We start from the raw sequence: 16,399 nt of genomic DNA on the forward strand, positions 1-16,399 counted from the left end.
TCCCACCCTCAGATCTTTTGCCGAGGATGCGCCAAAGGTTCTCAATAGGATTGTGGTCAGGGGAGGATGGAGGCCGGATTAGTAAATTACATTTATTAAAAATCTTAATCCTTCCAGTACTTATTAGCTGCTGAGTACTACAGAGGAAATTCTTTTCTTTATGGAACACAGTGCTCTCTGGTGACATCTCTGTCCATTTTAGGAACTGTCCAGAGCAGCATAAAAAATTTCCTTTGTAGTATTCAGCATCTAATAAGTATTGGAAGGATTAAGATTTTTAATAAATGTAATTTACAAATCTGTTTAACTTTCTGGCACCAGTTGATTAAAATGTTTTCCACCGGAGTACCCCTTTAAGTTTTTGCGAAATATCTAATGTTTTCATTCCATGTCCAAGGCATTGAACTATTTCACTCTTTTCGGAAGCAGAGAGATCCCTTTTCTTCCCCATATTGCTTGAAAATGGTGTCTGCTTAATAATGGGGAACATCCACCTTGAGGGTGCGTTCCCACAGGGCGTATACGCAGCGTATTTGACGCTGCGCAAAATGTATGGCAGCAACGGGAAATACGCTGCGTATCCCTTGCTCACTATACACACAGGGCTTTCCGGCGGCAGCCCTATGTGTGTAGTGAGTTTTGGAGGCGGGGCCGTGTGCCGGCGTATCTGTGACGCGCGGCTCCGCCTCCAAAACTCACTACACACATAGGGCTGCCGCCGGAAAGCCCTGTGTGTATAGTGAGCAAGGGATACGCAGCGTATTTCCCGCTGCTGCCATACATTTTGCGCAGCGTCAAATACGCTGCGTATACGCCCTGTGGGAACGCACCCTTAGTAGTTTTTCCTTAAATTGGGCTCACCTGGCAATCTAATTATCACAGGTGTCCGAAATTGTGTCTCAGGGCTCCTTTGAACACTGAAAACAATGACACCCATGAGTTAAACTGAAAAACAAAATATTTAATCTTTGTGACACTTAAATAGAATTTGAATAATAATTTGGAATAGGGTGTAGTTTGGCAGGTAGAAATTGGTAAAAGCGCAACCAAATACTGTTTCCTAGAGATGAGCGAACTTACAGTAAATTCGATTCGTCACAAACTTCTCGGCTCGGCAGTTTATGACTTTTCCTGCATAAATTAGTTCAGCTTTCAGGTGCTCCGGTGGGCTGGAAAAGGTGGATACAGTCCTAGGAGACTCTTTCCTAGGAATGTATCCACCTTTTCCAGCCCACCGGAGCACCTGAAGGCTGAACTAATTTACGCAGGATAAGTCATCAACTGCCGAGCAAAGACGTTCGTGACGAATCGAATTTACTGTAAGTTCGCTCATCTCTACTCCATTTCAGCATTAAACCATATTTGTGAATGTCCTCGTGGGGTGGAAATATTCGCTTATAAAACATAAGAGATCAGACCTTTCAGAGAGGTGTCCTGGGTATATAATGAAAGGGGTTTGGGAGAGCATTAGGAGCCAATGGAGCAACAGAAGAGGTCATGGATTTGCCAGCAGGGAAAAAAGGCTTGTTTAAACTTAATCTACTTTCACACAGTCATGGTACGCTGTGTATTTTCCACCGTGGATTTGTGAGCAGAAAGTCCACAGTATATCACATTACCAGCAGAGTGAAAGGTTGTGGCAATGAAGCAGTTAAAAAAGAAAAACGTGCTCTTTGAATAGGATATATTCATACTCACCAATGATCAGATGGATAGCTAGCAAGTGTGCCATTAACAACCAGAGTAGCTGATCCTCCACCATCCAGGTTTATAGCATTAACAACTCCTTGTTTCCTTAGAAAATCTGCTACTTCCCACAAGTTCATGCTAAATAATTAAAATATTTCACATCAGCACATAAAACAAATCTGCCTATCTATACACTGTTAAGCCTTAAAGGGGTACTCCGCCCCTAGACATCTTATCCCCTATCCAAAGGATAGGGGATAAGATGTCAGATCGCCACGGTGCCGCTGCTGGGGAGCCCCGGGATCCCCGCTGCGGCACTGCGCTACCATTACAGCACAGAGCGAGTTCGCTCTGCACGTAATGACGGGCAATACAGGGGCTGAAACATCGTTACGTCACAGCTCCGCCCCTCGTGACGTCACGGCCCGCCCCTTTCAATACAAGTCTATGGGAGGGGGCACGGCGGTCGTCACGCTCCCTGCCATAGACTTGCATTAAGAGGACAGGCCGTGATGTCCTTTGGATAGGGGATAAGATGTCTAGGGGCGGAGTACCCCTTTAACATAAAAAAAATTCCTGGAATACACTTTTAATTGGACTCTGCTACAGGGGCTGTAAAGTTAGTGTAGTTCATAATATAGTGTCTGTACCTGTGTGTGATGGTTTTCTCACAATTCTTATTTGATTTTCACCCCAATATTTATTTTTCCCAGCATACAAAATGACTGTTGTCTCAGATTTTTCCCAGCTTACAATGCAGCCGAGACCTGACATCACTAGTCAGCTGATGACAGGGAGCCTGTCTGCTTCAATGGGTGGAGGGATCAATCTGCAACTAATGCAACAGCTGGAGGCACCCTGATTGAAAACCACAGGTCTTTTGATTCAATGGGTGGGGTGGCTGATGTGTGGGAGGGAGGAAAATGGAATTGTGGGATATGTAGTCAAAAAAAGAAAAAAGTCAAACAGGAAATACCACCTCACAAAAAGCTAGCCACAGTATTATGGTAATCTCACAACATAGCCATTTAGCCCCAAGATAAGCGAGGATCCTTCCTAAGCATGTCCATTACTGACTGCCAGGTACGTACTAAGATCACCTTATGGTGGATAACCCCTTTAAAACCACCTGCCCATATTGTGTAGATCCCATTGTGTAACAAACCATGTGTGTCCTGTTAAAGGCATGTATCAACAGCTTTAGGGGAAACACCCTAAAGGGTTACCCCAAACTAAGAAACCGCCCTATAAAATATAACATTAATCTTGGTTAAAAGGTCTGAAAAAAAAAAAAAAAAAAAAAAAAAAAAAAAAAGAAGATAGAGGTGATGGGGATAGAGATAGAGGTTGATGGGGATAGAGATTGATAGGAGGAGGAGATATAGAGGGTAGAGATAGAGATATATATTTTGAGAGTTATCCACTAGGAAATAAGTGTTTGATTGCGGATGGTCCGAATGCCGGGACCCCCGTGATCTCCTGCACGGGGCCACGGCTCTGCCGCAGCTCTCCCGTGCAGGAGGCGTGCCGTCCACAGCATCAGCGGCGGCCGACACGCCTCCTCCATGTAACTATAGGAAAGACGTGGAGGCAGGTTTCTTGCCTCCCCGCCTCTCCCATAGAACTGTATGGGGACGGGGCTGGGAGGGGGCGTAACAGTCGGCCGCTCAGGTCGACACTGAGTGCTAATGCCGGGACCCCCTTTAGGAGATCGCACGGGGTCCCAGTGGTTGGACGCCCCGCGATCAATCACTTATCCCCTATCCTGTGGCTAGGGAATAAATGTTTTCCGCTGCAGTTGTCCTTTAAAATGTCAAAAACACAATCAGCTCAGAGAAAATGTGCGCTTTGATTTGAATGGTCATTCAAGTGCTATCCAGGTATTGATTATTCAGGAGCTGACTTTAGGAGCTGCTATTAAAACTTCAATCTAGCCAGTTCCCTAATTAAAGGAGATATTCAGCATAAACATTTTTTTGTCTCCCTGTGTACGGGCAGCAATAATAAATAAAATTTTAGAAAGTTAAACAGATTTGTATATTGCTTCTATTTAAAAATCTTAATCCTTTCAGTACTTATTAGGAGCTGTATACTACAGAGGAAATTCCTGCCTTGAATTTTTGCCTTGTCCACAGTGCTCTATGCTGACACCTGATGCCCATATCAGGAACTGTCCAGAGCAGAAGAAAATCCCCATAGCAAACCTATGCTGCTCTGGACAGTTCCTGACAGTTCTGGACATAGGTGTCAGCAGAGAGCACTGTGGACAAGACAAAAAAAGAAATTCAAAAAGAAAAGAATTTCCTCTGTAGTATACAGCTGCTAATAAGCACTGGAAGGATTAAGATTTTTTAAATAGAAGTAATTTACAAATCTGTTTACCTTTCTGGCACCAGTTCATAATAAAAAAAAAAAAAAAAAAAAAAAAAAAAAAAAAAAATTAAGGTTTCCAGCAGAGTACCCCTTTAGGTCCTGTAAGCTGTGAAAAGGGAGCTCCATGGATCAAGACTTGCTTTTCCAGCACACCTCACAGATGCTCAATCAGATTTAGATCTGGGGAATTTGGAGGCCAAGTCATCCCTAAGAACTCTTTGCCATGTTTCTGAAACCATTCTTCGACAGTTTCTGCAGTACAGTCATGCATTATCCTGCTATCCTGACCATAAATTTGAAGCGCTGTACTTCATCTGCAACAATGTTTAGGTAGGTGATACTTCATAAAGTAAAATCCACATCAATGCTAGGACCCAAGGCTAACTATTTTCTTTAAAAGAAAAATTAAAAAAAAGTTTTAAATTGTTTTGAAAGCATTAAAAGAAAACAAAACCTATCCTAACTGGGTATCATTGTAATCAAATTGACCTACTAACCTACTGAATAAAAAAAAACAGAAACAAAAAAAAAAAAACATCAGTTTTAGTATAAAGTGCACCGTGTAGAAACAAAATAGCTCAAAAGTTACAAAAAAGGAGATTTTTTTTGTACTCACCGTAAAATCTCTCTTTCTCGTAGCCTTCATTGGGGGACACCTATACTGATGGGTATATGCTCTTGCCACTAGGAGAAAAAGTCGGCTCCTCCCTGGCAGGATATACCCGCCCACTGGAAGTGAAGTAATCAGTTTTGTCACAAAAAAGTAGGAGAAGCCAACAAAGAAACATGTCCGAAGGACTCTAGAAAGGAATCCCAGATAAAAAAAAAAACAAAAAAAAACAAGAACCGATAAAGAAAATCCGGACAAAAGATAAATAAATGAAGAAATGGGTGGGTGCGGTGTGGACTGCTTTGGTACATCCCATCAGTAAGAAGAGCAACCGACAAAAAGATTTTTTTTTTGTACTCACCGTAAAATCTCTCTCTCTTAGCCTTTATTAGGGGACACCGCACCCACCCATTTCTTCATTTTTTTGTCCGTATTTTTTATTTTTTTATATCTGGGATTCCTTTCTAGGGTCCTTAGGACATGTTTCTTTGTTGGCTTCTCCTACTGCTTTGTGACAAAACTGATTACCTCACTTCCAGCGGGCGGGTATATCCTGCCAGGGAGGAGCCGACTTTTTCTCCTAGGGAGGGAAAAAACAACTAACAGAAAAAGGGGAATCAGTCCAGAGACCGAAACCCACTCTACCATAAGGCCTGCGGATGAGACAACCGAGGCCCAAAAACTGAGCTCCCGGAAGAACCCCAATCCATGGAGAAGGACTAGGACACCAAGGAAGAGACCGTCCTATGTAGAGGTTCCAAAGCTACGGTCCATAGAGAGAGAGAGACAAGAAAAGGTCAACTAGGAAGTCAGATTGGCTGGTACCATCCCGGGAGGAGGTAGGAAACAACTCCAATGAACAGAGCCAGATAGAGGGCTAGCCCGGCTGGGAAACAAAAATGGAAAAGGGCACAGGAGGACCCCATCCAGCGTCAACCGATTCAAGAGAACATGGTGGAAAAACGCCAGGGAGAGCAGCGTACGCCTGAGCAGAAGGCCAGTACAGGAGGTGGGCACCAGAAAAACACTGGAAAAAAGAAAGAAAGATGGAGACTGGCTGTGGAGAGGCCTGGTGCAGAAAATCTATGACCAGAACAGCTGCAGACCAAAAAACCCCATCCCAGGGGCCCGCCGCAAGCATCTGGGAGGTGAAATAAGTTCCAGTAGCGTAGTCTGGATGACCGGAACGCCCACCGCCTCGGGAGTACAGTGACCCATGAAGGAGGAGATGGAAGGAATAAGGCCAAAAAGGGAGCGGAATGCCCTGAAAACAAGAAGAAGTGCGGTATAGAAAGACCGCCCCACAAATGGGATCGCAGAGAAGTCAACCTGCCCAAGACCACAACCACCACTAAGGCCCAAAGAACCAGAAGAGCAGACCTAGAAAAGAAGGCATGCCACAGCATACTAGGATAGTGTCCAAGACAAGGAGACTAACCAGACATGAATCCCCACGGTCTGAGCGAACCGACGCAACATCCTGTCAGGACGGAACCAGAGGGGGAACAAAAGGGAAGGTTACTCCAGAGGACTGTAGTGTCAGTGTAGGGAAACCGATACAGACCAGGAAGGAGGAACAAACCCCTCCAGGGAGATTGCACCAAGGGAGGAGGAGAGCAGTGGCAGAACCCAACAACAGACGGTGCTAGACCAGCGGTCGCCGAGCCATACAGATTGCATAAACTCCTCCAACAGAGGTGAGTGCCAAGTCTGTATGAGCAGCAGTAGAGAACCAAAAAACAGGAAGAGAGCAAGGCTACAAAAGTGTGCAGCTCAGCTGTTTGCTCTCAGCAAAAAACAAGGGCCCAGACAGTTATCCCACCTATATAGAGGAGGGGAAAACAAGGGGTGGTCGCTATGAAAAACAGTCCCAGACCATGCCAAGCTCCCTGATCCCGCTCCCCCTGTGGTAGGGGGATGGTGAAAGTGCGCCAGGGACTATAGGAGCAGCGAAATGCCGCCCGAAGGCAAGGGGGCAAAAGTACTGGGTGTACTTAGTCCCCAGGAACCCTCAACAACATATCAAGGAATGGAGGAGCTAATTGAGTCTCCAGAGAGACTAGAAATCTGGACACTGGTACTGGGCAAAAGATACAAGGACGTGACTACGAATGGAAGAAAGAAGCACAGCAACCAAACACCACCAAATGGTCCAAGTGACCAGTGGTGAATGTGTATGTGTGTGTATATGTATATGTATATGTATATGTGTATATATTATATATATATATATATATATATATATATATATATATATATTTCTTTTGACAGGGGGGTGGGGTGTTTAAGATGCACCGGAGCAGTAAGCAGGCTGATGTGCCCGCACTTAGAAGCGGTCGGCCACGTGGGACCAGAGAACCACTGCCTGCAGCTGAAGGTCTCCGGTCAGCCTATAAAGAACGCGGCCAGGACACTGTGCCTGGCTGCAAAAAGATAGGACTCATGCGTGGGACCGGAGACCTTCTGCCTAAAGCTGTAAGTCTCCGGTCAGCCTGTTAGAATGAGGCCAGGACATCGTGCCTGGTCGCAGCAGATAGGAGTAAGCGGGCTTTCGCGCCTGCACTGAGTACGCAGTCAGCCGCGGGAGACCGGAGACTCGTTGCCTGCAGCTGTAGGTCTCTGGTCAGTCTATAAAGAACGTGGCCAGGACACTGCGTCTGGCCACACAAAAAGGAAGTAAGCGGGCAGATAACGCCCCCACTGGGAAAGTGGATGGCCGCTCAGGACAGGAGACCCACTTCCCCAGAGACTGAAACTGGGGCAGCAGCATAGAGTCTCCGGCCAATAGTGGAAGAAGAAAGAGGAGAAAATAAAAACATGGCCTGGGCACTGTGTCTGGTCGCAATACATGTGTTGTCCAAAGAGGGGGGAGAGAAGGTCCACTGGACTGTCCCCTCCAGTATGGCGCTAGAGGCCATGAGGGGTCCGGCCCAGCACTGCCACGTGTAATGGCAGTTGAGGAGCTGGGCACATGAGAAAAAGGGGACCCCTGGATGAACAAGAGGGAGGGAGAGGGGGAAGCGGGTGTAGTACATACTCACCCACAGCTCCATCTTCTCATACTTACCTTGAAGTCTTCAACCAGCTTATGGCCACGCTGCATCATACCAGGCTAAGGCTGCATTCACACCACGCTTTGTACATACGGGTGCCGGATCCGGCAGGGGGAGGGGCAAACCGGGCGCTCCCATTCCCCAGCCGAATCAGGCCGTGACTCCATTCACTTTAATGAGCCGACCGGAGTAACCGTTTTGACCCATATGAGGTTTCATGTCCGAACCTAAAACCGTAGTATACTACGGTTTTAGGTCCGGTCCAAAACCGGATATGGGTCAAAACTGAGCCGAGCGGAGTCACCGTTTGACTCCGGTCGGCTCATTAAAGTAAATGGAGTCACGGGCTGATTCGGCTGGGGTATGGGAGCACCTGGTTTGCCCATATGTACAAAACGTGGTGTGAATGCAGCCTAAAATAGCAGGGGCAAGTGGGAGACCCGGACCCAGGATACTACCTCCAGGTGCTGGCTATAAGGGGTTGACTGCCCATACTCTTATCCTCCGTGCCCCTTTGTTGCATATGGGGGAACAGGTAGCGCCATGCTCCTAAACCCCCAGGAGATAAAAATCTAACTAAACAGCCCTTACTAGAAAATAATAAAGAGAGACCACATCTGGGACATGTGTCTTGCCTCCTACTGACACTAGCTAAAACTGATCACCTCACTTACAGTTGGCGGGTATATATCCTGCCAGGGAGGAGACTACTTTTTATCCTAGTGTCAGCACCTCCTGGTGGCAAGAGCATATATCCATCAGTATAGGTGTCCCCCCCCCAATGAAGAGCGACCGAGAACATTTGTTTATTTTTTTTATTTTATTTCACCCCACAAATAAAATGAGTGAAGTCATTACAAAGTATAATTGGTCTTGCATAACACATGTCCTCATTTGGCCTTGTGGATGGAAAATGCAAAGAGTTATGGATCTTAGAAGGCAAGGAGGAGAAAGTGAAAATGAAAAATTGTCTCTTAAAGGGTTTTTTTTTTTTTTTTTAAATCAACTGGTGCCAAAAAGTTAAACAGATATGTAAATTACTTCTATATAAAAATCTCATTTCTTCCAGTACTTAGCTGCTGTATGCTACAGAGGAAGTTCTTTTCTATTTGGATTTATTTTCTGTCTGACCACAGTGCTCTCTGCTGACACCTTTGTCCATGTCAGGAACTGTCCAAAGCAGGAAGGAATGGTTTGCTATGGGAATTTGCTCCTCCTCTGGACAGAGGTGTTCGAGAGCACTGTGGTCAGAAAGAAATTACATTCAAAAAGATAAGAACTTCCTGTGGAACATACAGCAGCTGATAAGTACTGGAAGGATTAAGATTTTTAAACAGAAATAATTTACAAATCTGTTTAACTTTTTGGCACCAGTTGATTAAAAAAAAAAAATATTCCATTGGAGTAACCCCTTTAAACTACAGTAGCTCTTTGAGATTGGACTAGATAACTGACCCAGTCACCAGTTCACTTGTCCTCTCTTGAGCCTTTTTTTTTTTTAGTAGGTACTAAGCACTGCACACAGGGATGCTCTAATCCCATTGTGTAGCCATTCCAATTTGCCGCTTATGAAAGTTGCTCAGATCCTGTTCACTTGCTGCCCAATATATCTCACCGCTTGCCAAATGTCATTGCCTCACCTTTCAGTGGCTTTAACATTATGGCTGATCATTGTATGTATAGGATTAAGAAATAACTTTATGAAAGACTGTACAACTACATAGGCATTTCATGGATAATAGGGGAGATTTACCAAATCTTTTGCAAATGAACAGTGGAGCAGTTGCCCATAGCAACCAATTACATTGCTGCTTCCTGTTTCAAAAAGGCCTTCAAAAATGTAAGGAGCAATCTGATTGGTTGCTATGGGCAACTGCTCCAATGATCCTCTACAGAAGGTGTGATAAATCTCCCCAATGTCCTTCCGGCAGTGTATCAGTCACACTTTAGCAGATAATGTTTATGTGCCAAGGTAATGGCTAATATAAAAGGTTAAAATAAAAAATGTTTTCATGTTGTGGTCACCATCTGGCTCAGTCATGAAGGCTTGGCTGCAGTCCTATTATACACTTCATATGTATCACGTAAATCGGATTTTTTGAAAACTATCTCAGAGTACTAACAGAACTAAGGGTGCACCTAATGATTATTTTCATAAACAATTAGTTGGCCAATGATTTTTTTTCGAATAACCAGAAAAAAAATAAAATAAAAAAATAAATTACGTTTGAAAACCAGCCATTAGGAGTCTCCCTCCTAGTGGCTGGCTGCAGGCTGGCGTGACGTCACGCCTGAATTCGGACCGATGCCGGACGGGCAATCGGTCCAAATTCATTCAGCCTGCACTTGCTCTCTGCCTGTCAATCAGGCAGGCGAGAGCAAGCGCATTGGCTCCCTGGCCACTGGCCGGGAAACCACTCCTCCCGCACATGTCGCCGCTGCTGCTGCAGGACTCTGCGGCATGTAAGTATGTTTAGGAAGATCGGGGTTTTAACACGGGGGTTGGGGGAAAGCGGGGGGGGGGGGGGTTCGGAGTAGCGCGGCGCCTCACCCATGGCCCTGACTTATTGTTTTCAACACAGGGTGCCTCCAGCTGTTTCACTACTACAACTCCCAGCATGCCCTGACAGCCAATAGATGTCAGGGCAAGCTGGGAGTTTTAGTGGTGAAACAGCTGGAGGCACCCTGTGTAGATGAACTAAGTGCGGAAGACGGCCCCCCCAGCAGGCATCAGTGACATCGTGCCTGCTGGGGAAGTCTGCCTGGTAGTGAGTACACTACCAGGCAGACAAAAAAGCATTTTTAATATAGTAAAAAAAATTAATAAATAAATAAAATTTAAGCAGGGAGGGGGTTAGGGATGGATGGGCAATAGGCAGGAACAGAATAAAAAAAAAAAAAAAAAAAAAAAAAAAAAAAAAGGATGGTGGGAGCTACACTTTAAGTGGGTACTCCGCCCCTAGACATCTTATCCCCTATCCGAAGGATAGGGGAAAAGATGTCTGATCACGGGGGTTCTGCCTCTGGGAACCCAGACATCTGGTGCACAGAGCGAACTTTGCTCCATGCCGGATGACTGGCAATGCAGGGAGGAGGCTCATGATGTCATGGGCTACACCCCACTTGTGATGTCACAGCCACGCCCCCTCAATGCAGGTCTATGGGAGGGGGCATGACCGCCGTCACACTCCCTGCCATAAACTTGCATTGAGGGGGCGTGGCCATGACATCACAAGCCTCTGGCACTGCACCCAACACTCTAAATGAACGCTGGGTGTAGCACGGAGATCCTTGAGAAAGAGGATAAGATGTCTAGGGGCGGAGTATCCCTTTAAGAGTAAGTTTGTGGGGTAGGCTAAAGGCTGAGTTTTGTGGGGGGCGAGAGGAGGGCTGTATATGTGACTAGAGATGAGCGAACTTCCAGTAAATTCGATTCGTCATGAACTTCTCGGCTCGGCAGTTGTTTACTTATCCTGCATAAATGAGTTCAGCTTTCCGGTGCTCCGGTGGGCTGGAAAAGGTGGATACAGTCCTAGGAAAGAGTCTCCCAGAACTGTATCCACCTTTTCCAGCCCACGGGAGCACATGAAAGCTGAAATAATTTATGCAGGATAAGTCATCAACTGCCGAGCCGAGAAGTTCGTGACGAATCGAATTTACTGTAAGTTCGCTCATCTCTATATGTGACCTTTGTAAATTGGATGACAAAAAAAAAATAAAATCAACCAAGGGAAAGATTATGAAAATAGCTGATAACCCTATTCATAGTAGAAAAGTTTTTGAGGAATCGATAACTTTTTTTTTGGGCCCTAAACAGAACCCATGGGGGGGGAAGCTTTCATCTACACATGTACATCTAGAAGGATATTATTTACTTCAGAAATACATAATTCGCATAAAAAAAGCAGACATCACATGTTCTTTACACTGAAAATTATATAGACCTGAAAGGTAAAATTACTGTGAATAGGTTATCAACTCATGAAGACTTACCCTCTGTCTTTAGTCTGGCCATCTACATGGAAAAGAATAAGTTGGCCATCTTTATCATGACCAATGGCTGTCCTAGCAGAGATCACATTCACAAAATGGTCAAACCTACCTAAGGAAAAATGAATCAAAAATAAAAATCCACATACACTAATAGCCTCTATGAGGTGCTGTTTTTTATTTTTATTTTTTTATTTTTTTAACCGGTTGCAGTCTAAGGACGAGCCGGCTCGTCCTGAGATGGCAACCAGTGTATGACGCGACTATGGCCGACTGATCCCTGTAGCTGGGGGCCGCCGTTAATAGCCGTCATGTGATGATCGCCGCAGCCGGCTATTAACTCTTTAGATCGCCACTGTCAAAGCTGACAGCTGCATCTAAAGGGACCTTTAACCAGTCCCTTGTGGTCCAGTGGGGTGGAGAGCAATAGAGTCCCATAGAATGCCATTGATCTGTGTGATCTGGGCCCCACAGCACGATCGCAGGGGAGCGATCCACTTCGGAGGTAGCCGGAGGGATTATGTCTCTTTCTGTGCTGGCTGCGGCTGTTGTTGATAGAGCCTGGCTGAACCAGGCTTTATCAATCGAGCGCAGATCACACAGATCAATGGCGTTCTATGGAACTCTATTGCTCTGTATGATTCCTCCTAAAAGTCCCCTAAGTGACTAATAAAGTGTAAATAAAAAAAGGAAAATAAGTTTAAAAAACACACATTAACCCCTTCCATATTATAAGTTTGAATCCCCCCCTTTTCCCAAATTCCATATAAAAAAAATTATGTAAACAAAATAAACATATGTTGTATCTCCGCATGCGCAAATGTCCGAACTATAAAAATATAACGTTAATTAAACCTCACGGTCAATGGAGTTTGCCTAAAAAAAAATACCAAAGTCCAAAATTGCATATTTTTGGTCACTTTGTATACCCTTATAAAAAAATAAAAATATATCAAAAGTGATCAAAAAAGTCCCAACAAAACAAAAATAGTACCGATGAAAACTTCAGATCATGGCGCAAAAAATAAGTCCTCACGCATCCCCATATATGGGGAAAAAAAAAAATTTAGGTAGTAAAATAAAATAAAACCTATATAAATTAGGTATCCTTGTAACTATATGGACCTACAAGAATAAAGATAAAGGTGTCATTTTTACCGAAAATTGTACTGCATAGAATCGGAAGCCCACATAAGTTACAAAATGGTGTTTTTTGTTAAAATTTTGTCAAACAAATATTTTTTTTCTGGTTTTGCCGTGGATTTTGTGATGAAATGATTGATATCATTACCAGAGCATAACAAAAACAAGGGAAATGCGTTGTAGAGAGCAAACAATACTTTATTGAGTACACAAACATTAAAAACCCATAAAAGGGATTGGAGAAAATACAATAAACATTATGATAATGGCGACAATGGACCAGACTGAAGAATGGTGGCTATCAATAGTATAAATATGATACACAGGAATGTATGTAAACAAATCCTTATTGTTGGGCCTAAACCCACATATAGAGATATGACATAATAAAACAGGTTACTCTAATGCTGAATAGATTATAGCAAATTATAAAACAACATATAGAAAACCACAGTGGGACAGAGTATACCTGGGTAACCAACACCTAACCCAAAGTTTTGCTACTGCTTCATCAGGGGCGTGGTCTATGCCGATTCCACCCCTCCTTTTATATCGCCATTGGCCAATCATGACATGACCTACCACACATGCGTCATCTCACAGCGCCCAAGCAATATTACATAAGAGGGCGTTTGCACCCGAGTAGTAAACATACAGAAGTATAAGGCGTGGTACCTCCCACCGCTCACCTGCACCAACCGGAGCAATTTGCGCCATGTAGAGTAACACGTCGGCGCATGATCAAACACGTCATGGACACTTCCGGCGAATGATACGCCCACGGAGCGCCACGCCACAGCATGTGACGCGGAGCGCCGCCCCCAGGGCAGGCACACGCCGGGAGCAGCCCGATCATGTGATCGCATCAAAGCACGTGATCGGGAACACAGCCCGGCCCCCCACGGACCACACCAGCGAATCAGCGGTGGAGGGAGTGGGGACGGGCGGCGACCCCGGGCACATACCAAAAGATAGAAAATAAATTATCAGAAAAGTATGCATTATAATAAATAACTGATAGTTAAGATAACTCATGTTGGGCACTCAGCACAGCATGATATGTTATGCAATATGCACATAAGAACACAATAAATAAGCGTGATAGAGGTAGGTATATATATATATATATATATTGGACTAACATATTCCCTAGAATAAATATGTATGGTGTGAAGTGTAAGTAAGGGAATGTGAGTGAATGGGATGGTGGTGTGATGGTGTAGAATGTAAGTTAATGAATGTGACAAACAAAAAAGGATACAAAGTCGTATAATAAAGACATTAAATAGATGAATGTGCAAATAATTGATTCTTATTAGTTACTATACATATATATATACACATGTATTAATTTATATATAAATCATGCGATACCATGGTTTAAACAAAACTGGTAACATGGGACAATGCGTTACAAGAGCCCATATGTGCTTGGCATATTTATTTTATACATATTTATTCTAGGGAATATGTTAGTCCAATATATATATATATATATATTTACCTCTATCACGCTTATTTATTGTGTTCTTATGTGCATATTGCATAACATATCATGCTGTGCTGAGTGCCCAACATGAGTTATCTTAACTATCAGTTATTTATTATAATGCATACTTTTCTGGTAATTTATTTTCTATCTTTTGGTATGTGCCCGGGGTCGCCGCCCATCCCCCCTCCCTCCACCGCTGATTCGCTGGTGTGGTCCGTGGGGGGCCGGGCTGTGTTCCCGATCACGTGCTTTGATGCGATCACATGATCGGGCTGCTCCCGACGTGTGCCTGCCCTGGGGGCGGCGCTCCGCGTCACATTCTGTGGCGTGGCGCTCCGTGGGCGTATCATTCGCCGGAAGTGTCCATGATGTGTTTGATCATGCGCCGACGTGTTACTCTACACAGCGCAAATTGCTCCGGTTGGTGCAGGTGAGCGGTGGGAGGTACCACGCCTTATACTTCTGTATGTTTACTACTCGGGTGCAAACGCCCTCTTATGTAATATTGCTTGGGCGCAGTGAGATGACGCATGTGTGGTAGGTCATGTCATGATTGGCCAATGGCGATATAAAAGGAGGGGTGGAATCGGCATAGACCACGCCCCGGATGAAGCAGTAGCGAAACGTTGGGTTAGGTGTTGGTTACCCAGGTATACTCTGTCCCACTGTGGTTTTCTATATGTTGTTTTATAATTTGCTATAATCTATTCAGCATTAGAGTAACCTGTTTTATTATGTCATATCTCTATATGTGGGTTCAGGCCCAACAATAAGGATTTGTTTACATACATTCCTGTGTATCATATTTATACTATTGGTAGCCACCATTCTTCAGTCTGGTCCATTGTGGCCATTATCATAATGTTTATTGTATTTTCTCCAATCCCTTTTATGGGTTTTTAATGTTTGTGTACTCAAAGTATTGTTTGATCTCTACAACGCATTTCCCTTGTTTTTGTTATGCTCTTGTAAGTAGCGTGGGAACTGTTACCTATTGGGGTAGTTTTTTGGTTCTCAATATCATTACCAAGTAAAATTGGTGGCGCAGAAAACAAGCCCTCTCATATGGGTCTATTGGTGGAAAATGGTTTAATGACAATTTTCCTTTAAGGGGTTAAAACAAAAATCACTTTTGTATTACCTATATATAAAATGACTATCTTAATTCTATTGTTGTAGTCTTATGACTACAGGGCAAAATGTGAACACGTTTCCACTTACCAGTATTTTGAGTATCTTCACATTCTACTTTCTTGCTCTCTTCGATGTACACTTTACCATTGCGTAGCAGCCACACGACTCCACTCACCAGCTGCACAAAGGGGTTCTCTGTGCTCAGCACCTCCTCCTCTGATAAATAGCTGCAAAGCAGGCAGGAACAGCATGAAGTTATTTTTCCTCCTACACAGGGCTCATACTATGTCCAACTCACAGGGGGCTTAGCATTGAGTCCCTGACAGATCAGAACTAGCTGGAGGCTCCGTTTTGGAAACAGTAGCGTACCAGACGTTTTTCATTTTTTTGGGGGGGAGGGGGGCTGTGTAGGGGTATGTGTATATGTAGTGTTTTGTACTTTTTATTTTAGGTTAGTGTCAGTGTAGTGTAGTGTTTTTAGGGTACAGTCACATGGGCAGAGGTTCACAGCAAGTTTGCCGCTGGAAGTTTGAGCTGCAGCGCAAAATTTGCGCCATCTCAAACTTGCAGCACTCACTGTAAACCTCCGCCCATGTGAGTGTACCCTGTACATTCACATTGGGGGGAGGGGGCAAACATCCAGCTGTTGCAAACTCCGAGCATGCCGTTTGGCTGTCCGTGCATGCTGGGAGTTGTAGTTTTGCAACAGCTGGAGGAACACTGGTTTGGAAACACTAAGTTAAGTAATAAACTTTCAAGTGTTTTGCAACCAAACTTAGTTTTTCCAAACCAGTGTGCCTCCAGCTGTTGCAAAACTACAACTCCCAGCATGCATGGTCTGTCAGTGCATGCTGGGAGTTATAGTTTTGCAACAATTGCAACAGCTGGAGGCACTGAGGTAGGAAACGGACAATG

General features: G+C 44.3%; 1 protein-coding gene across 3 annotated transcripts in view; it reads right to left on the reverse strand.

The window, feature by feature from the left end:
- The window catches only part of NAGPA (N-acetylglucosamine-1-phosphodiester alpha-N-acetylglucosaminidase), a 34,561-nt gene that overhangs the window by 14,778 nt on the left and 3,384 nt on the right, over positions 1 to 16,399 (reverse strand). The window contains exons 3-5 of one of the 3 annotated variants that reach the window (XM_056558750.1): positions 15,572 to 15,711; positions 11,719 to 11,827; positions 1,699 to 1,827 (exon numbers count right to left, since the gene is read on the reverse strand). In XM_056558750.1, the coding sequence (XP_056414725.1) occupies positions 1,699 to 1,827; positions 11,719 to 11,827; positions 15,572 to 15,711 (378 nt within the window). The remainder of the gene's footprint in view (positions 1 to 1,698; positions 1,828 to 11,718; positions 11,828 to 15,571; positions 15,712 to 16,399) is intronic. The other 2 variants (XM_056558752.1, XM_056558753.1) reach the window with 2 other exon arrangements.

Source organism: Hyla sarda, chromosome 2, assembly GCF_029499605.1.
Source record: "Hyla sarda isolate aHylSar1 chromosome 2, aHylSar1.hap1, whole genome shotgun sequence".
NCBI lineage: Eukaryota > Metazoa > Chordata > Amphibia > Anura > Hylidae > Hyla > Hyla sarda.